Genomic DNA, 22043 nt, shown 5'->3' on the forward strand with positions numbered 1-22043 from the left:
ATAAGTGGCCATTAGCTGGTATAAATCAGCCAAACTGTGGTCTTTAATGGAGTGAGTTTATTAATACCAGCTGAGAATCTAGGCTTTTTTTTCTCCTGAGTGAGATGCTAGTGAGTAGTTTATGTTCATTTCAGTCTCAAGTTGGTAAGAATTACTGTGTTGCAGTCTTCATTCCTTTCTTCCATTCTCAGTTTATTTTTAAGCTTAGTGCAGTGAGCTGATTTGAAGCTATGCACTGGTTGTGATATTTATAAGTAAGAGCAGCCCCAGGAGTGTAGCATGCAGTTATGCCTGGTGGTGATTTAAGAGGTTCACTTGGAGTTTTTTTTTCTCCCCTTGAATTAATAAAAGCTTGTCTGAATGTCTTAATGCTTGAAACTGGTGATGCTCAGCTGAATGTTCTGAAAGCCATCTGCATGCCGTTTTGCATTCTTACGTTAACTCGATGATTTTCAGACTTTTGGAGCTCCCCAGCTAACAGCAACCCCCCGGATCCTTCACCTCCCCGTAAGCCCGTGCCTTCGGATAGTGCTTGTAAAGACTCGCGTCAGCTCTGCCTTATAAATGGAGTGCATTCTATACGAACCAGAACGCCTTCGGAGCTGGAGTGCAGCCAGACCAACGGAGCGCTGTGTTTCATTAATCCTCTCTTCTTGAAAGTGCACAGCCAGGATGTCAGTGGAAGTCTGAAAAGGCAGAGCCCGAGAACTCCAGACGTGAATGGCACAGCGAGGCCTCGCTCCCCCCCGCCCCGGCCACCACCTCCTTCTATTAATAGCATCCTGACGAGTCCACAGCTTTCCAGGACTATAAAGCAGGCGAGCATGCCAGAAACAGTCAACCATAAGAAAGAGAGAGGCTTGGATTTGCTGCAGAATAAACCAACCCCTATTCCGCCTCCTCGGCTGAAGAAGCAGGCTGTTTGCTCGGAGGTGGAAGGTAGCTCAAAAACCGCAGCAGTAACTCGACCTGGCTGCAGCTCGGTGCGTGTGCCCGAAGCCGCTGGCGTTCCAGGTGAAACCCTGCCTGAGCCGGCTCCAGCAGCTGCCAAAAAGACGGTCGCAACCAGCTCTGAGTCACACATACCGTGGAATGGAGGCAGGCAGAGACTGAGCGACATGAGCATTTCCACCTCCTCGTCTGACTCGCTGGACTTAGATCGGAGCATGCCGCTCTTTGGCTATGAGGGGGACACTAACAGCAGCCTGGAGGATTTTGAGGGGGAAAGCGACCAAGAGAGCATGGCACCCCCCTTGAAGCCCAAGAAGAAAAGAAACAGTTCGTTTGTTCTCCCCAAGATTGTGAAATCTCAGCTGCGGAAAGTCAGTGGAGTTTTCAGTTCCTTCATGACCCCTGAAAAGAGGATGATTAAGAAAATCGCGGAGATGTCCCGGGACAAACGCACTTATTTTGGATGCCTAGTGCAGGACTATATCAGCTTTCTCCAGGAAAACAAGGAGTGCCATGTTTCCAGCACTGATATGCTGCAAACGATTCGACAGTTCATGACCCAAGTTAAGAACTATTTGTCCCAAAGCTCCGAACTTGATCCCCCAATCGAATCGCTGATTCCGGAGGACCAAATAGGTAAGAAACGCCGTCCTGTGTTTTGAGGAGAGGTGAAAATATGTAATCTGTGTTTATTGTGATGGTCTTTGTGCAAGTTTTGAAAGGTGGGGTTGACTTTGCTAGCAGAGTTTGAGCCATCGAGTGTTTGAGTCTTAAAACAAAACAAACGCCCCACGTACACACACACCCGGCCTCCAGTCACCCTAGCAACTTGGAAGAACTATGCTACAAAGTTGTTCGTAAAAAGGCGTCCTTAAATGAATGCAGTGTGGACTTTTTACTGGTGGTTATTACCTTTTCCTTTTTTGTTGTTGTTTTTCTTTTTTGTTTTGGCTGCTGAACTGATAGCAATATGGAATCCTTTATTTGCTGGCACGTATATTTTTCCCTGAATTGGACTGAAATAGTTCTCAATGCTTGGAACCAAAACTGTGCCAATTTTAACCATACGGATAGTAACTGTAAAACTAGAATTTGTTCAAAACCAGTGACAGTTAAGAGCAGAGACACACTTTATCAACTTAAGTTTGAAATAAATCTCATTCTTCCAAATATTCTCATTCACTCCTGGCAAAGCTGCACTGTCCCTATGCTTGAAGCTAAATAAAAAGATCTATGAGAGTTTTTTAAAGAAAGCAAACAAACGTGTTCGAGGGAGAAGGGGCTGCTAATATCAGGATTTCTATACCACTCTGTTACATGCGCGTGTTTATAAATGGTTGCAGATGAGCTATATGTTTGAATACATGTTTTAACAACAGGCAGACTTGTGTATCCACAAAAGTGAAATCATTGTTGCTGCATAAAATCTCACTGCCCCTCTATCTTGCTGAGTCTGAGCAGTATTTGTAAAAGAGCCTATAAGCTCCATTTAGGAGGTAAACATCCCTCAGGGCAGAATACTTTCCTTGTGAGCTCACTTCAGTCCTAATTTGCTTGTTTTTCTCCTGTACCCCAGTGTCCCAACAGTTGGCCCAGTGCAAAATTGGCAGACAGTTCTTTCTCTGGGACCAGAGGGTGATTTTCTGTTGACATTTCTGTCCTTGAACAAGAGGAAGCATTCTCGCATAACCTCAGCTTCATTTAGAGAAAGTCAAGCAAAAGTAACGAGCGCTGCTAAAGCAAATATAACGCTACGAAGAGTGTCCTTGAAATTGAGATTCTTTCAAAGACGTGTAATGTTCTCGCTAGAATAATAAAGAATATTGTGTGGGCGTTACGGGGAAGAAAAAACAGTGAATCGAGCAGTGGTGCAGGCGTGTTTTCGTCTGGATTTCTGCAGAGTGCTGGATATTTGACAAAGAAATATAGATCTAGTTTGCTTGTAGCTTTGTGAAAGCTTGGTTTGACTTGTACTTTTTATTGTAAGGGTGTGGTTAAATCGGACTGCGGGTCCCTGAAGACTGGCAAAACACTTTCTGATTTTAAATGTTTCAGTAGTTTGGAGTAGCATAACCTATGAAATGTAATAACTAAACTACACTGGTTTTCATCAGCGACAGAAAGTCTGGCTTTGATCGCATGATTAAATGCAATTAACTTATAAAGCTGGGATAGTTTTAACAAAGGAAGAACTTGCTTTTGAATCATCTGCTGCTCGAGCCTGCAGACAACCACAGTGCATCAGGAGCATCAGATGTTGCTGATTTAAGCAGATAACTATGTGACAGCAAGATTTAGTCATCCCTATAGAGAACTCCTTATGATGCAGCCCTGCCTATTATCCGCAGTTTTACTTGGCTGTTTCAGCATGGAATTGCGGCCTGAATTTTAACTTTGAGTAGTCATTTATCCTCTCTTGTCAGTTTGCGCTTTTGCGGTGCAGGTTTTTCCTCTCAACGTGTCAGCCGGGGGCTGGATGTGTGCTGCTGGGATAATACTCCTCTCTGTTCATCGCGTTCTGTCCCGAGTCGGTGTCGGAGGCTCTGGCCAGGCCTGGCGACTGCGGAGTTGGAGCGGGCCACAGCGGTCGTGCCTTGCCAGGGACTCGCAGGAAGAGGTGTTGGGCACGCTTGGCTAACAGCAGCTTCACCCCGCGACTCGGACCCTGCTGGTGGGGTGGCGGGGGAGCCTGCAGCAGAAAACGTTTGGGCCTTGCAGCTCCTCCAGCTCTGTGGAGAGGAGCTGGAGCCAGTCCTCGCCTCCCTCTCCCACCCAGCAGAACTGCTGCTGCTGGTTGCCCGTTGTGGGGCAGCCAGGCTTCACCTTATCCCGCTGTTGTCTCCTGAATTCCAGGTGCTAGAGGAGCACACCGCCCCCCAAGGCTTAGTGAAGCCCTTGGTGTTTGGGTCTTTCTCCTGTGTCTGTGTAACGATCGTTCCGATGGTGTAGCTTTTCTTGTAGAACTGTATCACGGACTTCCCAGGCTCTTGCAAGCAAAAGGCTTCATGGAATCATAGAGTAGTTTGGGTTGGAAGGGACCTTTAGAGGTCACCTAGTCCAACCTCCCCAGATGTGGGAGATCTTTTAAGTTTCCCAGACAGGGGGTATATCGAATTGTTTAACTTATGCCAAATCTTTGGGAGAATGTGCATTTCTAATTATTCCTGACAAGTGCCTCCTAATCTTAGCACTGTAGGCTGTTAACCCTTCGTGAAACAATGGGATTCCCAGTGTTGGGACAGAATCAAGATTAAGGCACACGGCTTTTTATTATTTAAGGATGAATGCGAAGTATTTTTATTTTTCAAGTTTTCTGTGCCTGGACTGGTCAGAGGAGACCCTGATAGTCTACAGCTGCTTCAATAGTAAATGTTTGGGAGTTTCTGTTTGTATCTCTTCTTTTTCTGGCCGTGAACAGAAAGGAGTCAAGTTGACTGCTGTCACTTCACCAGGGGATCGCCAGGCAGGATCTAACTCCTGAACAGCGTCAGTCTCAATGCACAAACCTGGGCCTAGCCCAAGCAGTGACCAGCTTAAATAACTTGGCAATAAAGTATTAACTGATCGTGTGGGACGGTGCCTGAACAATACTGCCTGTTATTTGTTTTAGTATTTCTAGTGCATAACGTATTTGTAAATGTTGAATGTTGAAAGAAGCTTGAAGAGAACGTGTTGGCTCTTTACTGGCAGGACGTGCCTTGTCACAGGGACTTGGGTCCGTGCGGAGGAGTCGCAGGCAGACGGAGCTGGAGACCGCACAGAGGAGTGTAGTCCCTTCCCATGGGAGCTGGTGTGCCAGCCGCTCTGAGGGAGGCTTCTCAGAGCAGCACTTTTGCCTTTGTATTTCTCTTGCTAAGCGGCAACGTTTTACTTTTTGTCCTCATGAGATTTTACCACGTTAGCTTTTGGCCCGCTTCCCACTTGCGGAGATAACTTTAAACCTGCTCTCCAAAGGACTGGTGATGCCCTTCTCCCACCCCCACAATGATACCGTATGCGGATTTTGTATGTGAACTTTCTGCTTTATCATCCAAATTTTTAACGAAAATGCTAAATAGACTAAAGCCCAGGACTGACCCCCATGGTACCTCTTTTCAAATAGCTGTCTTGTCTCACAGTCAGCCATTGATAATTGGGCTCTGAGTGCAGTATTTTATGCACCCGTTCATGTACCCATCTTAGGGTAATTACAGCAAGACAGTATTTCCTTTGTTTGCTTTTAGGAAAGTTGCATGGAATAGGGTTATGGGTCTTAAAAAGGTTAAGATGCAGCCCACGCCCTGCTCCGCTCTTCTTCACTGATGCAATTATCCTTTTAAAGGAATTAGAGTGGCATGCCACTACTACTTCTTGACAAACTCACGTTGGCTGTTTTTTAGCACTGTGTTACTTCTTAGGTGCTTGTACACTTGCTTTGGTGTCCCATCCCCCTACCCTGTCATTCATCCTAGTATCTTTGCATGTCGAGTTGAGGCCAACCAACATATCCCCCAGTGTTCCTCCTTTTATTATGGGACCTGGGGGATAGGGCAAGAAGCAGTGGTAAAGGCGCTGAGCAGAGGCGGGGTATTTGTTTCTCCATTTTCCAACATCCCTTTGATTTGCTTTGTGACTTATTCCCTGCTCCTTTATTACTTGCTCTTTAAGAGGAGACACGTGTTTACCGTACAGCCATAGCGTGAGGTTTAATTAAGCCACAGATGGTTAAAGCAAAATAAACCTAGCACAGACAGTTCTGTGATTCATCGGTGTGCTTTATGAAGGTAAGTGAGGGGAGGTTTACCCTGGAGACCTTTCTTCTCTAGTTGCTCAACTTCTGCCACCATCACCTATCCATTGCCTACCTCAGTCCTACCCCTGTTCTCAGGGTTGTGCGGATTATCAAGGAATGTGGGTGTGTGAGTTCTTACTTCCAAGTATTCCTCCTTCAGAGGAGATGCCCTTGTCTGCACCGTGGCCTAGGCATGCGTCACTGTAGACATCCACCAAGAACTGGACACTTGGCCATCCTGACATGAGCTGTCTTGAAATAGATCTGTATCAGTCGTGCCAGTTTAAGAACGTGCAAGATTTTAGGGAAATCCAAAACAAAGTAAATGCAGTTGTAGTCAGGTCTCCTGCATGTACACGCTGTGGTGTTCCAGCCTCCCGGGCAATGTTACTTGCGCAGGAATGGTTCCCAGACTCACTTAATCTCTCACCGAGCCCTCCTTCTACTGATGAATGATTTGGCTACTGTAGATGATAAGCAGGGCTTGTGTGTAAATCCGGGGACTGGGATCTGACAGGTAATCTCGGTGGAGCAGCAGCAGGTGGTAACAGGTAAACCGACAGCCTGGAAAAGGTGGGAGCGTGCCTGCAATTTCAGGCAGCGAGGGTTGTGAAGAGGCTGCGTAAGGACACTTGCGATGACTAATATGTTGTCCTCTTTGGATGCAGACTTGTGTGGTTTGCAGCAAAACAAAATAGCATGTCAGCACAGGATACAGATGTGTTTCCACAAGTCACAACGAAACTAGCTGGCTGGCTTTTACAATTCATTTATCAAAGCATTTCCAGTTCCCATTTTGAGGCTAGAGGCTAATTATAAGTATCACTTCAGGAACGCTACACGGCCCTCAGATCAAATGATACTAAATTTAAAATAAATAAAATCTAAAGACTGTCTGTCTTGGTTTTGGAGTATTAAGCATCTCAGGAGGATACTTGAAAACACTTTGCTGTACTGAAGTAAACAGGAATTTTTGTTGACTGTTTGGATCTGAGAAATATACAGAAATGTTAATGCAAAGGATCAGCCCTCAATTCACAACTTAGAATTTGCCTGGGAGACCCTCCTGTGCTTTTTTGGGGCCATGAGAAGTTAAACAGTAAAAGCTGCTGCTGGCTGGGAATTGTTTTGTGGGATCACATCCAGAAACACCTTTCCCTGAAAGGGGCTGGTAACAGCAGTTCAGAAGAAAGGGTAAATAGTTGGATGGTCTGATCCCCAACATGCTTATAGGTGTCTTGTGACACTGAACACTCAGACCCAGATCACAAGAAATGCTATCCTTCCAGGCTTCAATAATAATATAAATATTTATATAGGTTTTATTTTAATTAGGATACATAAGGGTTTGATTACTGACCCATTTAAAAAAAAAAAAAAGTCCAGTCCTTATCAATTTTGCTGTGTTGTTGGCCTCACCGGCTTGCTAGACTTGCCACTTTTTAATCTGAGGGCAGAATTCCGTGGTTTCTTATGTCTGTGCCGAGAATTCGTAAGGGAGGTGAAAAGGTTGTGTGGTTTTTTTGGGTTGGTTTGGTGGTTTTTTTTGGTTGGGTTTTTTGTTTGTTTGTTTGGGGTTTCTTTTGGGTTTTTTTGGTTTAAAGCAACAACAAGAACAAAAACCGTGGACACGCTGTCATATTTTAGTCACTCCCTTGTTTGCTGACTGGTTCGGTGCAAAGATGCTGCATTAAAATGTCAGGTTTTCTTGGTCTACCCTTACCAAGCCGAGGCAGTTGGTATCTCTTCGGAATCACAGCCGCATGTCCTTTATTTCATTTGTCTCCTGTTAGCTGTAATACAGTCACTGAGCAGCACTGCAGGAGGCTTTATTAAATCTCCCTATTTTTATTTTTGTTTACCTGATCACAAACACCCTTCAGCAATAAGTACTTGGACCCTGTGTGGAGCTTTGAGCACAGCCACAGGACCTACCTGCTCTCTTCCTCTGTGCTGCTTCAAATCGATTTTAAGTTCCCAGAGGACTTGTGGAATGTGATCAAGTAAATTTCACATCAGTTTGTAGACACTACTTTTGAAGCCTGTGATGAATCGCAAGCATGAAAGAACACCTCCTTGCCATCTTGCACAGCCGTAAACTCTGCGCCATTCATCTGTACAGAAGGCTGTAAGGGTGGCCCTTACTAAAAGGTTGAGGGCGGAAGACTTTAAGGCTTCCACTTCTCGCCTACCACTAACAAGCCTGACCCCAGCCAAGGACTGGGGCTTTGTTGGAGGAATTTTCGCTCCAGTTCCTGTAGCCTCTGGGGATGGGCTGCTTCTGCAGCTCCCTCTGTACTGATACTGCAGGCAGCGGCTGGACCAGCTCCAGTCTGGAGCCTATATGGCATCAGTCACAGAAGCGTACTGAGTTTTCCCATTTCCCATCCCAGGCTAGGTGCTCCCTCCTTATCAAACCAAGGGCTCTGAGGATCCGTGCGGAATTCTTTACAATTTATTGAGCCTCCTCTTGACCAAATGCGGTGGTGACCCCCACTTCATTGAGATGAAGGATGTCTGACACTAGCTATTCGTGTGCAGAACTTCCACTGAAAGACTGTGGGAGTTTAAAATTTCATGGGGGTAGAGAGTTCTCTCGCTTAACGTAACGTTTGGCAGCACCGACCGCTTTAATTTTGACCAGGCGGTTGGAATGCAAACTGCAGAGGTGTTCCAGTTACAAGCAAAGCACTTGGTGTTTTTGATATTTAAAAAACTGAATAGGCAGTAGATATAAATAAAGCAAGCTGAATTATTTAAAAAAAAAAGAAAAAATCATCATCAGTGAAGCTGGCAAGGAACTATTTGTACGCTTTAGAAATTTAGCTAGCTAACATACCCAGGGGTGAGATTTGCACGTTTTTCTTGGTGGGAAAAATATTTCTGCCCCACGAGCTCCGAGGGTGGCTTTGATGGCAGGGAGAGGCAGTTTCTGCCCCTGTGTGGAAGGGTGATGCTTCTGCTTTCCTGACTGGGTTTGGTAGTGCTGTCAGTGATGGTTGTGTGGCTTTACCAAGTACAATAGATAAGGATCAGTCATTTGAAATGTTGCCATTTGTTAACGTATAATTGGCGGCTCTGGTCCGGTGGGAAGCTGGATCCACCCTTCGTGCTGTGTGACAGGCCATCGAGAACGTGTGTCAGACTGGTTATGCCTTTACAGGTAGCCACAGGGAAATCTAGGAAATCAAAGGGTAAATGCTGCTCCTCACGTTCACTCTTTCTCCCTTCCAGCAGCTTTCGCAATCTCTGTTGTGAGAGAGAGAGCCCAGATGTGTTTAAAGCCTCCGGGAATGACGCAGACGCAGCTTTGCCACCTCCACCAGTGTTTCAGGAGGGGAAAATATTAAGCAAAGCTGCAGAAGCCCCAGCCGAATTGGGATAGGGGAGATGGGACCTCCCAGTAGAGTTGGACATTTGGGAACTGCATGCCAGACAAACACAGAATGAACACTACATTTGAAGCAAAGGCACCATAAGAGGAGGAGTGTGTGAAGGGTGTGTTTGTATTGGAAAGAGAGAGGTATGGAGACCCCAAAGGAACAATGGCTGAACACAAGGATAAAATAAACGAAAGCATAAAGCAAAAGCAAGAAAACAGAAGTAGGTAATGCTTGTTTGGAAGGTGTGTGCTTGTAAATCCCAAGCCTTAGAAACAGTCTGCAATTTGAAAAAAGGAAAAAAGGCGGGCGGGGGTTGGAGGGGGAGAAAGAGACTGTGGTCTAAGAAGAACACATAAGAACAGACAAAGAACCTGGAAAGGGCATGAGGTTTAGTGAAACTTTAATGAGTAACCACTAATAGCAGGAATGTCCACTGCTAGCTGGTATAAACGTGTGATCTACCAGTGACATGGTTTCTCCTCTTTCTGCTCTTGGTCCCCGTGCTCCCGTAGCACATCTGCCTACTCTAGGCTCTGGTCCTGCCCCACCATCGAGGCAGCAAGCGTGTTGGTTGCAGTGGCCAGGCCAAAGGGTCCCCAGTTTCCTTTGTGCTTGTTTGGAGTTCACTACGGTACAAATAATTTATGTTAGCTAATTATTAATGTAAGCTGTGTTGCTATAGGGACGCTGAGCAGGAGGGGAAAGTAGCTTATAAAGTAAAGGCTTGCAGAGAAAATCTTTAGCAAAGAGCTTTCTCTGTTGATGGGGTCCGTACTTTGAAAGTAGGGAATGACTGTTAAAGAAAAACTTGAGTAGAACAAGAATTAAAAAAAAAAAAAACAAACCCTAAGTTAGTGGTTGCTGTGCCACGTGCATGCTCTTGCCAAACAAAGAACTTCAAACTTGATGACAAAGCTGTATATAAGCTTGCATGATGAAATCCGAAGCTGGACAAACACGGCTTGGTTTTCATTTATAGTTTAAAGCCCATAATCTGTCCAGCTTCATAAAGATCTTGACAAAGTTGAGCCAAGTTTTTGGAGACCTTGGTTGAGTTATAGTTTCTGATGGAAACTATGCAGAAAGGATGGGCTTTCGTGCCAAAACAGACAAAAGTTATGGTTTTGACTGTGTTTTACTTTAAGTTTGGGAGTTAAAGTATAAGCTCAAAGTAAAATAAAACTTGGAGACTTCTGGCCAGCAAAAGAAAAAGTAAACTGGAGCCACAGCTTGATTTTTTTTTTTTTATTTTTTTTTTTGGTGACAGTCTGTAGTCTGTCTCTGTGGGGTTTTTCTTTTTGTATTTGCCACATTGCCATAAATGAAAATGGAATACAGATCCTGCTCCGCCTTTTGTTTTCTTGTTAACAAACATCTGGAAACTCAGCTTGTATAATAAATAAGCCTTAGCAAGTAGGTTTTGCTCTACAGTGTCTCTTTTGGGAATGGTTATATTAATACTGGCTCTGCTCTAGAGGAGGAAGTCAGCTGGACTTGTGTTTTCCCGTTGCAGATGTTGTCCTGGAGAAGGCCATGCATAAGTGCATTCTGAAGCCGTTGAAGGGCCACATTGAAGCGATGTTGAAAGAGTTTCATACTGCGGATGGTTCTTGGAAACAGCTGAAGGAAAACCTGCAGTTGGTACGGCAGAGGAATCCTCAGGAACTGGGTGTGTTTGTTCCAACACCGGACTTTGTGGACGTTGAAAAGATTAAAGTCAAGTTCCTGACCATGCAGAAAATGTATTCACCTGAAAAGAAAGTCATGCTGCTGCTGAGAGTTTGCAAATTGATTTATACTGTTATGGAGAATAACTCAGGTATGGTGCTGCTTGTGGTTCAAGTTCACTGATACTCCAAAGCTGGGATTGTCTTTTGGCAGAGGACATCAGACCGCCTGATTCTGCAGATACATGTCCTTCTCTTAGAGCTCTTATAGTATCTCCTTGCCCTTTTGAGAGAGATTCTTCCTCTCCGCTTCTTTTCTGGTAGCTCTGATGCATCTGGCAGCACATCTTACAACTCTGCTTCACACTGGATTTGTGAAGCAGCTTTAAAAAAAACACCTTTGCTTAACTGTAGGCTCTTTAAGTAGGCTGTCCTGGGAGCCATGAATTTGGCACTGGTTCTAAATGAGCATTTTTTAAAAAATTGTAATAGAGGTATCACCCTGTATTTAGCTATAGTTAATTCAATAGTGCGTATGCAATGTGACAACTACAAGGGCTCTGCGTTAATGGGTGGAGGAAAGCAGCCTCTGATCCAGTATCTCTGGCTTGCTATGCCTCCAAATGTTCTAGTTTGGACACTTTCTTTTCTATGTCTGGAACAGAAATAACATCTATTTCTACACTGTAGCAAGAGTCCAAAAGTGACCTTGAAACCTAGATAATGAAATACAACTACAGACCTGTTAAGACCTGCCGAGTGGTCAGTGGCACAATTAAAATGCTGTGCCGGATGGTATGAATTCATGGGTGCAACTCTGTTTCCCGACATCTTATCGTACACTGCTGTGGTAGGTCACGGGCTAAGGTGAAGCAATGCTGGTGGTAATGGGAGATTTTTTTAATTTTATTTTTTTTTTCCCTAAGCGAGCATAAGCTGCTGCAGGTGGTTGGCAGTTTTCTTTCTAAGCGAGCACTGAATGTGCGTCTGGGCCCAGTGCTGATCGATACGCCTACTTTCTTTCAGATTTGAGATGAACGGTGAAAGCTTGTGGCTGTTAAAGACCCCCAGGGACTTTTTCAAGATTTAGGTCCAAGCTCCTGCCCAGCTTACTATTTCTGTGCAAAATCCTGCAGTTTAAAATAGATATCGGAATCTTGGGCCGAAGTGCTGTAAATTCTTTTCTCCATGCTGCGTTATCTCACATTGAGCAACGCATTTCCAACGTGCAGAAGAAAAATACTGAGAGGCTGCTGCTGGTTAACTATTCCACTGAGGGGCTCAGGCTAAGATATGGCAAGTGCTCCTTGGGTTGTCTTGTTTTGTCACTTGAAGTTTGTAAAACATGGCATGAAGCCAGCAGGTGTTTTGAGTATCTGCTTTGTCACGTACTCTAGCCAGGTGATAGTGTCATACCTGTAGGGAATGTCTTAGCTGGTGTAACTTTAGATATCAGCCCTTCGGGTCATCTGGAGTTTCACCAAAGCTTAAGTTGGCTCATGCTTTTGTTGGTTTTAAGTGACCATCACACCAGTGCTGCAATGAACACAGTTTGACCAGACCCAGAGATTTGGCCAGGTGGTATTTTCTGAACAGAAAGTTTAAATGCAATAAGAGTGACAGGAGCACAGACAGACCTAGGTACATCATAGTCTCTGTGCACTAGCTGCGTGCTGCCATTGCTGGTGATGCTTCACCGGCTAGTCGGGAATGATACGAGGCTTTGCTCACTATGTGTTTAACTCTGCTCTGTCAAGGAAATGAGCTGAGTTTTCATGTCAAATCTAATAGGCTTTTATATTCAGGCTCCTCTGCTGGGATTCAGACTCAGAAACTGGTATTTGTGGCTGGATCCTTCCAGAAAGTGGATGTTGTCCCTGCATGTATAAAGAAAATAACCTATTCATCATCTCCTAGCCAGTGATAGAGGTACAGGTGGCGGTCAGGCCACACTGGCATGGCAGCCTTTTTTGAATTCACCAGTTGAGCTGATGCCAATGTGAGCCCAGCCTTTAAATTCCCTCGCGTGCTTCAAGGTGTGCATCATGACATTTGTGCTTGTTAGTACAGAATGAAGCTGGTGATGTTCTCCTGTCCCAGTGAGTGTCAGAGGATGTTTTCTTTGCTGCACATTGGTAACAGAAGGCTCTAGAGTAATCCAAATGTACTGGTCAGTGAAGGCAACAAAATAATGCTTTCCTTTCTGACACTGAAACTGGTAAAAGGATGTGGTTTGTCTATCACTGTCTGTGTTTCCTTCAACCCAGGGAGGCTGTATGGAGCTGATGACTTCTTGCCTGTGTTGACATACGTACTAGCCCAGTGTGATATGCTGGAGCTGGATACTGAAATTGAATACATGATGGAATTGCTGGATCCATCGTTGCTGCATGGAGAAGGTAATCTGTTTGTTTATTTTTATTATAATCGAGTGAAGGGGTAGGGAAGGAGGGTTCTTCCTCATATGCAGTTGCTTGTTAACCTTGTTCCAGTAGAAATCCTTTCAAGGGGAGTCCTTAAGTTAGCAATGTCAGTAGCGTAACAAGAGTATCTCATAATTATTTCCACCTTCAAGTAAGAGAAAGGTGGTTAGCTTGCACAGTACAGGCCTGAATGACCTGGGAATCTACTGATGTATACCGCTTATGCGGGAATATGTTGTTTTCCATCCAAAAGGGAGGGCATCATGACATAGCAAGCAAACACGCTGTGCAGATGCCAAATGTGGTTATCCTTCTGTGCCTGAAAATATCCTGAGAGTATTTATAGGGCTGCAGCATTCGGTGAAATTGCGAGACACGTAATGGGACTTGGGTTAGGAATTCTCTGCCCCTCTGGGGGAAGTGCTGTTGAGAATATTGTCCCCCCCCTTAATGATCTTCGCTTCCCAATATTTGCTTCTCACAAAGTATTTTTATGAGCCCTAGGAATATGTTTCCTAAGGTACTCTTGAGTGATGGCTGAAGTCCGCTAGAAGCTGGGAAATCTCCCTCCTTTCTGTTTTCATGGTGGTGTTTTTAACAAAGAGGTATTCTGCAAGCCCTCGGTAGGCCCCAGAATCGACTGGTTTATGAGGAAGTTTAAAGGTTCTTGTGACCAGGCCCATCTGTGAGTTTATATGTGTATATTTTCCATTCCTGATATCTTTTGGCTTGCTGAAATTGCTGGATCCTCTTACATGCCGGTATGCATGAGAGAACCATGCCAGGAGTCCTCCCATTTGGCACTAGTCCGTTCCCTGCTTTGTGTACAGAGCATCCTCTAGTGCATTGTTCAGGAATCTTAGCATGGAACATTCTTGAGATGTGGAGCTGGAGATCATTAACATGCTTGAAAGGCAGAAACATTTACTGAGCTATTAAGTTGTGTTGTTTTTAATGCAGCAAAAGTCCATCTGCTGGCTGGCCCTGTCTTTGGCACCAGCTGAACTTTACCGTGCAGGAAAAATTGTTTAGTGCTTTGGGGTTGTGCAGTTCAAATGTAACGCATTGTCCAATTTGACTCATGGGTCTCGCATGTTTTATGTATTAAACTTTTTGCGGAGCCACAAGCCAAGAGGATGCTATCAGTAACACAGAAAATACTACTGTGAGCACAGAATGTGTCTTTGAATGCCTCCATTAATAGACTGTGCTGCCTCTTAATTGGACGCTCCCACTCAAATAGTTTACTTAAAAAAAAAAAAAAAAAGGCAAGAGAGAGAAATGACAGCATGTCTTTTGTTTCTACTGGTTGTTGAGGACTCTTGCCTCCCGTTGAGACTCCTTTTCCTTTGTGATTGGCAGCTTCTTTTGTACATTGGCAACTGTCGTGGCTTTAATTTTTTTCTCCACTCATGTAACAAAGATGAACTATGTAGCACTGTACACATCACCTCCTGAACTGGCTGGATGTTATGGGGGATGCTAAAAATGTGACAAATACAGTCATCCTTTTAAAAAGAAAAGCAAACTCTTTGTGATGCTTCCAGGGCACAAATTGCACACTCAGTCATTGCTTCTTCGCCACTAAGGGTGGCTGCTTTTCAGGCCATGAGGAGTGCTATATAGTCTTTTACTTTGTTTAAAAAGCTATGTTTATTTCGTCCACACTTGGAAGCTTGGGAAGAAAACAAATCCCTGTTTTGAAATTGTTTAGAAGAAAACTCATGTTCCGACTTCGTAAAAGGAGTAAAGGAGTGACACCAGTCATTTAAGTAACCAGCTATCCCCAGCAGTAGTGGACCCAGAGTTGGATACTATTGCACCACTGCATAATGTGCAGCGCGTGCAACCACTGCATGTCTCTTTGCAGGCCCGTGAGCTGTTTTTATTGATGTATAAATACTTGGGCGATAGAGTACAGGGACTTCCATATACACAAGGGGAGAGGGGTGTGTGTGTATATATGTGCATGTATATATATGAGTGTGTGTGTGTATACATATACACACACATATATATGTTTGTACTTTGACTGTGACCAGTTGGAACTAGCGTGGTGTTTGTGACCACGCTGAAAAGTTCTTCCCTTGCTGTCCTTCGCAGGAGGCTATTACTTGACAAGCGCTTATGGAGCACTTTCACTGATCAAGAACTTCCAAGAAGAACAAGCTGCCCGACTGCTAAGTTCAGAAGCCAGAGATACTCTCCGGCAATGGCACAAGAGGAGGACAACTAACAGGACGATACCTTCAGTTGATGATTTTCAGGTAGAGCTTAGGGCTGCAGAAAAAAAGTAGGGGATGATTGTTTTGTTGGAAATCCCCATTTGAGAGGTGTCGTTCATAATGATTCCCTTAGGGACACCAGGTAAGTGGAGTGAAGCAGTGCTGAGAATATGTCTGCCAAATTTGCCGTGGTTTTGAAGTCTTTGCACTTTATAATAGAGTTTGATTATGATGGTCTAAAGACGACACTGAATAATGGAGCTTTCCCACCCTCCCTTCTATTTTAGCCATGCAGAGCGAGAACAAACCGAATCATACTTTAGATTCAGCTTCTTTGTATGCTTTACTGTTAAAAAGAACAAATCCAGATTTCCAGTGCTATAAATCAGCACAATCAGCCACCCAGTAGCTAATGGTGACATACAGCAGATAACAGAGACGAGAGGTGGGAGAAAAGCTTGCCTACAGTTTTGAAGTTTAAGCAAGGAGTAGAGTTCTATACTATGGATGTCTTCATGTTTGTTTGTGTTTTTTTCCCTCCTCTCCATTTCTTACTGCGCTTTCAGAGTAGGGCGGTCACTTCAACAGAAGAATAACAAAACAGTCGGGATTACTTCGTCCTCTAAAATCAGGCCTGCATGTCTTTCATTTAGTATGCTGTTGATTGTCTGTTCAGATGCATCAGTTTGTGGACTGAAGCAAGGAGGATGTTGGAATCGAGAAGAAAGGATTTACTCCTTTGTGTTCAGTTGTTTACAGTTCATACCACAGCGCAAAGGTGCCAGAGAGGCTAATGACAACCATCAATTAGATGTGATGTAGTTAAGAGCATGAGAAATGAAGGTGTGGGGACATCAGGAGTTAATGAAACCTTTCAGTTGAGGCTCCTTCTGCTTTATCAGTGTCCACACAAACGACTACAGCACAACACTGAACAGGAAGGAGTTGGGAAAAGAAGCAGTCTTCCACAATTAGCCTCTCTTAAGAAGAGGAGAACTGATTAACAGAAAATTCCAAACTATGGCCAGAGCACAAAGCTAGTCCATCTTACCGGGATCCATTTTATATTCTGCTTACCGGCAGTTGGGTGTCAGATTCAAGTAGCTTGAGGCTTTGTTCTTTCTAGCAAAACACGACACTTTTCATGGGAAAATTAATCACCTTGTATTTCTGCTGGATGACTACGTGACAGAAGATTCTTTCAGCACGATCTTGCATTCCATTTCACCTTCTCTTCCTCAGCAAATGAACTTCAGCCAAGCTGACTGTACAGCTGGCTGCCATGCTGGTGTGCGGGAAGATGCAGGGTGGGAGGGGAAGAGCTGGCACCGAGTGTGTTCAGTGCTTCTCCTTCTGTTGCCTCTTTCAAAAGTGAGCCTCGAATCAGTAAGATCACACCTCTTCCAGACTGTGCTTGGCACAAAGTCAAGCATTTTGCTGCCTGCTCGGAATGCCAGTTTTCCATCTCCTTTCTCCACATCCTGCGCTCCTGAAACGAAGCACCTTCCCCACAACCAATGTGTAACACAACTTCAGCTCAACTCGTCTTTCCCACATTGAACCAGGATGCGATCACCGTGTTTGTGATGCGGTCACACAGCCTTAGCAGCTTTTGGGCCCTGGAAGGCCTTCATCCTCCCTCCCCCATAAGGATGGAAAAGCAAAAAATCCCGTATTTTGATTATGATTAAATACAACTTTCTAATACTGCCTAAATAATTTTGATACTTAGCATATGAGTTAAGGCATTGGTACAAACTTCAGCCTCTCCTTAGAGTCATAGAATCATAGAATTGTTGAGGTTGGAAGGGACCTTTAAGATCATCGAGTCCAACCTTTAACCTACCCTGACAAGAGCCACTTCTAAACCATGTCCCTCAGTGCCCCATCTACCCTTTTTTTAAACACCTCCAGGGATGGTGAATCCACCACCTCCCTGGGCAGACTATTCCAATGTTTAATAACCCTTTCAGTGAAAAAATCTTTCCTAATATCCAATCTAAACCTCCCCTGACATAACTTGAACCCGTTTCCCCTCGTCCTATCACTTGTCACCAGGGAGCAGTGATGCTCCTTGAAGCAGTGACTCCTTGAAGCAGTCCTGTCTGCCTAAAAGCACATCCATTTAAAAACAGGTCTTCTCTGTGTTAACTAAATTAGAAATTAAAACTGTAGTGTCTTTTGCGTTATGTAGGGCTGACTTTTTTTTTTTTAATAACTTCTTCATGCTGGATAACAAGAATGGATTAGTTCTATTCAGTCAGGTTCAGTCCCGGTGGTTTAAATGCTGTTGCAAAGTGTCAGTGTTTCAGTCTGCAAGCTATCAAAAAGTACTTTACTAAAGACAAGAGCGCTCTTTGGAACTTAAGTCATATGAACATTTTTCTCAGTCTTAGGTTTTAACAGTTTGTTTTCATGAAATGTAAATTTGTACCATTGCGATTTAGCATGCTTAATTTATTCAGCATACAAACATAGATACCAGCTCAGTCAATAAACAGGTCTTTCTTACTGTAATTTATTCCACCTCCTTTAATTTTACTGCTTTTTAGTCTTTAATTGCAGTTAATTTCTTTTTTTTTTTTTTTTAAAAAAAGCAGGCTGCTTTGTTCATGTGTGCAAAAGTGTTTTGTGTTTGGGTTTTTTTTTCCCACCCAGTTGTTGCTTTTTATTTTACTTTTTAAATGCTTTTTGAAAGGTAGAACTGCATTTCCTTGTAGGGCGTATCTAGAATCTCTGCATGTTATCAGTGAACATGTGTTAATTTCAAAGGAGAAAAAAAACCTAGCTTTTGCCTCAAGATCACGTGTATGTCGCAGAGTAAATTTTCTTTCTGCATCCCTCTAAGCCTTATTTTAAAAAAAAAAAAAAAAAAAAAAGAAAATGCTGTCACATGAAACTTGGTTAGATTAGACTCAGACACCAAACTGCCACGGGTTAATGCGAGAAAAATGTCCTGTCTGAGGATGGGTTACCTTTTGCATGCTGCAGCATGAGAGTGCAAACAGTTTATCATGCAGTAACTTGTGGATCAACGCCCTCGTGTGCCGCTGGCAGCTCTCTTTTTTTTTTCTTTTTTTTTTTGCCTTCTGACGGACATACTGTGTTGAAGCTTCTGTTCCACACTATTGACCCAGCAGTGGCAGCAGCATCTCTCGGGTGTGCTGCCTCAGACGCTTCTTTTGCTTCACAGCATTTTGTTTCCAAGTAAGGCCCAACATCGAGTCCCATTAAAAACCACTGGTGTTTTCCATGTGGCTTTAAGGCTGTATCGGTTCATTCTTAATCGCAGGGTTAGAATGTAAGCCAAGGAAAGGAGGATGTTGGCTTATGAATTTCTGCTGTGCCCCCCACTGTCTTGTCACAGTTTTAACACCAACATTGCATTTCACAAGGTGGCCGTAATGTACAGGAATCGCCGGGGTGTGTTTCACAACTAGAACATGGAGAGGCTTGCTCTTTGCTGCTGACTCTTCAGTTTTCAGAGGATGATTTTTGCTTTTTTGAGTTTCTGATGTCTGTTTTCTCATTCTACAGAACTACCTTCGTGTTGCATTCCAGGAAGTTAACAGTGGATGTACAGGAAAGACCTTACTAGTAAGACCGTATATCACTACCGAAGATGTGTGTCAGCTTTGTGCTGAAAAGTTTAAAGTGGACAATCCAGAAGAATATAGCCTGTTTCTTTTTGTTGATGACACCTGGCAGCAACTGACAGAGGATACCTACCCCCAGAAAATTAAGGCAGAGTTGCACAGCCGACCGCAACCCCAGGTCTTCCACTTTGTCTACAAGCGCATTAACAGTGATCCATATGGTGCCATTTTTCAAAACAACGATGACTCAGCTTCTTAAAACCAGCAACTCATCGTTTAATTTCTGTTCCTTGTTAACTGGTGAAAACATCTTTGTTGGCTGCCTTCCTTAGGAGCTCAAACAGGTCTTATGCCACAAATGCCTTGTAAAACACGCGCAGACACTTCTAGCATTGCTTACAAAATCCCATGTAAACCGTGCACATGGCCAGTTACGCGCAATGTTCCACCAGCGTGTTTGAGTAAACAGCCCATGAGGCTGAATCCCTTGTACCACAGACTCTTTTGAAGCATATTATACTGTGGCCCTCTGCAGGTCTTTTGCTGTAGTGTGCAAAAATATATTTTCTTACACTCATCTTTTAGCCAAATGTAATTTTGATTTAAATATATGTACACTAGACAAGCATTTCAGTAAACTGGCTGGTATGAGCTCAGTTTCACCAGCATGAGTTTGACAAGACTGTCCGATGCAGGGCATCAGTTAACTCGTAATTACCTGGATGATTGCATCCTTTCCTAATGTTTTTGATTACAGAAAATTGCCATGTTTTTATATATATATATAAAAAATAGAAATTTTATAGCAGTTGCAGGTAAACTGTCAGGGTTGGTTTTTGAAATATTTTTTTAACTATAAAGTATTCTATAATTATGCATGTGATTTTAACATTTAATATACAAGAATAAATCTCTTGCTGGTTTTAGAGTATTGCATTAAAAGTCTCTGTGGTTTCTCTTCTTTTACTGTTACAGGAGAGTTCTTATGAAACTTCTGTTATCTATAAGAAGATTGTAACATTGGCACTGGCCAATGTTTCAGTGCCTTTATCTGAACTTGATGTACTGTTACCTGGATTATTGTTTATATGCATTCTTTTAAACAGAACTAGGGGGTTGTAAGAGGAAACTGAAAGAAAAGGATGTAGAGAAGGGGCAGAGAAAGAATGTAGAGAACCTAATTTAGGATTAAAATGCGTTAGTCTGCTGGTTCAGGCTTCTCGCAGAAAATAAGCGAAGGAGGGTGGTAAGGAACTTTTTATGTAAGCAGCGTTGTAGATTTGCAGAGGGATTTGACAGCACCTATCCCAGATAATATTTGTGTTAGCAAAGGATTAAATATATATCGGTAAGGTGAAGGAGAACACTAACTATTTTGTATAGTCTGTCACCAACATCAAAATGTATCTTGGACTGAAGAATGTGGTGTAGCATTTCGTGGTTCTAAGTTACTCGGTAGGTGAGTGTGAAAGTCAGTCCTGTGTGTGCAAAGATAAAATGGTATTAAACGTGTCTGTTCTATAGATTTGTCCAAGATAGCTGATGCTGTGGGTGACGCTCTGGACCCTACTTAAGTCAATTAGGGCTACTCTCTTTAGAGAGGGACTTGGCGTTCTCCCCGAGTCCAGTGTGAGCGGTGTAACACAAGGCAGGTGATTACAAAAATGTCACGAGCAGCATGTGTATTGTACATACGGAGATCTGTAGCATTTTTGTCAGTTTGCCGTGTATCTGAAACCCCTGGCACGTGTTTGTATTTCATTCTGTAAATGGTGAGTTTTGCACATAATAATACATTGTAATACTGAACTGTAATTTGGGTTGTTGTGTGCTGTGGTTTTTGGGGCGGTGTTTTTCTCTTTTGAGATGTTTCACACTTGAATGTTGTGCGAATCAGTGTACGCTGCTGCTGCTGCTTTTTGTAGTGCTCAGCCCACTTTAAACTCTTTGCAAAGGAAGGATGTAATAACATTATCTAGTTTGTGCGTTTGACCTGAACGGTCAGTAGAAACATCAGGCAAGTACCTTGACTGCTGACCTGTTTCTTGCAAAGTTAAGACTGACATTGAGTGCTAAAGAAAATTCCACTATTTTCACATGCTGGCAGCTCTGCTAGGGCAGGGAGGCACTTGGGACAGAAAGGCAAAGTATTAAGAAGCTCAGAGTGCAAAAAGGGAAACACGTGCCCAGACCACCTCAAGATGATTCCGCTGTCTATTCTTGTGCAATTGTTTCTTTTGACAATTGGAACATTTTACTCACTGTGCTGTGCAAAACACTTCTCACTTCTCATAATGCCAGGAAACAGATGATACAAAAACTTTGGAAGGAATCTGGACTTGTAAAAATAAGCTATTCTGTCTTCTCCAGTGGTGAGGTGTTTGATGTTATGAAATGCTGAAAAGCAAGAAAAAGCTTATAGTTGAGGTGGTCTCGGTTTATTTATTACTCCCTCTTTTTGAAATGGAGAAGTAACTGGAAATGCTAAAGGAAGTAAAGCCTGGAGGTAATAAATCCCTAAATCTTAGTACTAAAAGACCACCTGCAGCAGCTTAAGTCAAGTCTGACTTCTTGCTGTCGTTTCCCCATGTTGTTTTTCTCATTTTTCATCTCAAAGGCTGCCATCCTTCCATTGCAGTCCCAGCCTTCCCCCCGCGGCTTATTGTGGGTGGCTCGTTCTTCCTCTGCTGGAGTTGCAGCATCCCCAACCCAGAGAGGAGTCGTGACTGGGATCGGGTGGAGGCTGTTTCTGCAATTACAGAAAACTAAGAGAACACAAACCCAGGTGCGCGTAAACTGGCAGATACATTAGCTTGAATTTAAAAAAAAAAAAAAAAAAAAAGATAAAAAAGCAAGCTCTTGCCAGGATTGCGGAGGTGCTGTAGGTGGGGGGTAAGGGAGAGTGCCCCGAAGCCGAGACAAGGCTCTGTTTTTCGTGAAATGCTGTTTTACGAAAGGGCTTTCGTGAGGCCGCCCCTTTCCGAGGGGAAGATCGGGCCAAGGGCCCGCAGGTGTCCCCGGCGGCTG

At 43.6% G+C, this 22043-nt stretch overlaps 1 protein-coding gene across 12 annotated transcripts in view; it reads left to right on the forward strand.

The window, feature by feature from the left end:
• RIN2 (Ras and Rab interactor 2) overlaps positions 1–21943 on the forward strand; it is an 85113-nt gene extending 63170 nt beyond the window's left edge. For 5 of the 12 annotated variants that reach the window (XM_074578708.1, XM_074578712.1, XM_074578711.1 and 2 more), the window contains 5 exons: positions 457–1587; positions 10619–10924; positions 13040–13171; positions 15299–15462; positions 18958–21941. In XM_074578708.1, coding sequence (XP_074434809.1) covers positions 457–1587; positions 10619–10924; positions 13040–13171; positions 15299–15462; positions 18958–19275 — 2051 coding nt within the window. In that variant the 3' untranslated portion in view covers positions 19276–21941. Of the gene's footprint in view, positions 1–456; positions 1588–10618; positions 10925–13039; positions 13172–15298; positions 15563–18957 lie in introns of all 12 variants that reach the window. The other 7 variants (XM_074578704.1, XM_074578706.1, XM_074578703.1 and 4 more) reach the window with 3 other exon arrangements.
• The last annotated feature ends 100 nt before the right edge of the window (positions 21944–22043 follow it).

The sequence above is a fragment of the Larus michahellis genome, chromosome 3 (assembly GCF_964199755.1).
Source record: "Larus michahellis chromosome 3, bLarMic1.1, whole genome shotgun sequence".
NCBI classification, from domain to species: domain Eukaryota; kingdom Metazoa; phylum Chordata; class Aves; order Charadriiformes; family Laridae; genus Larus; species Larus michahellis.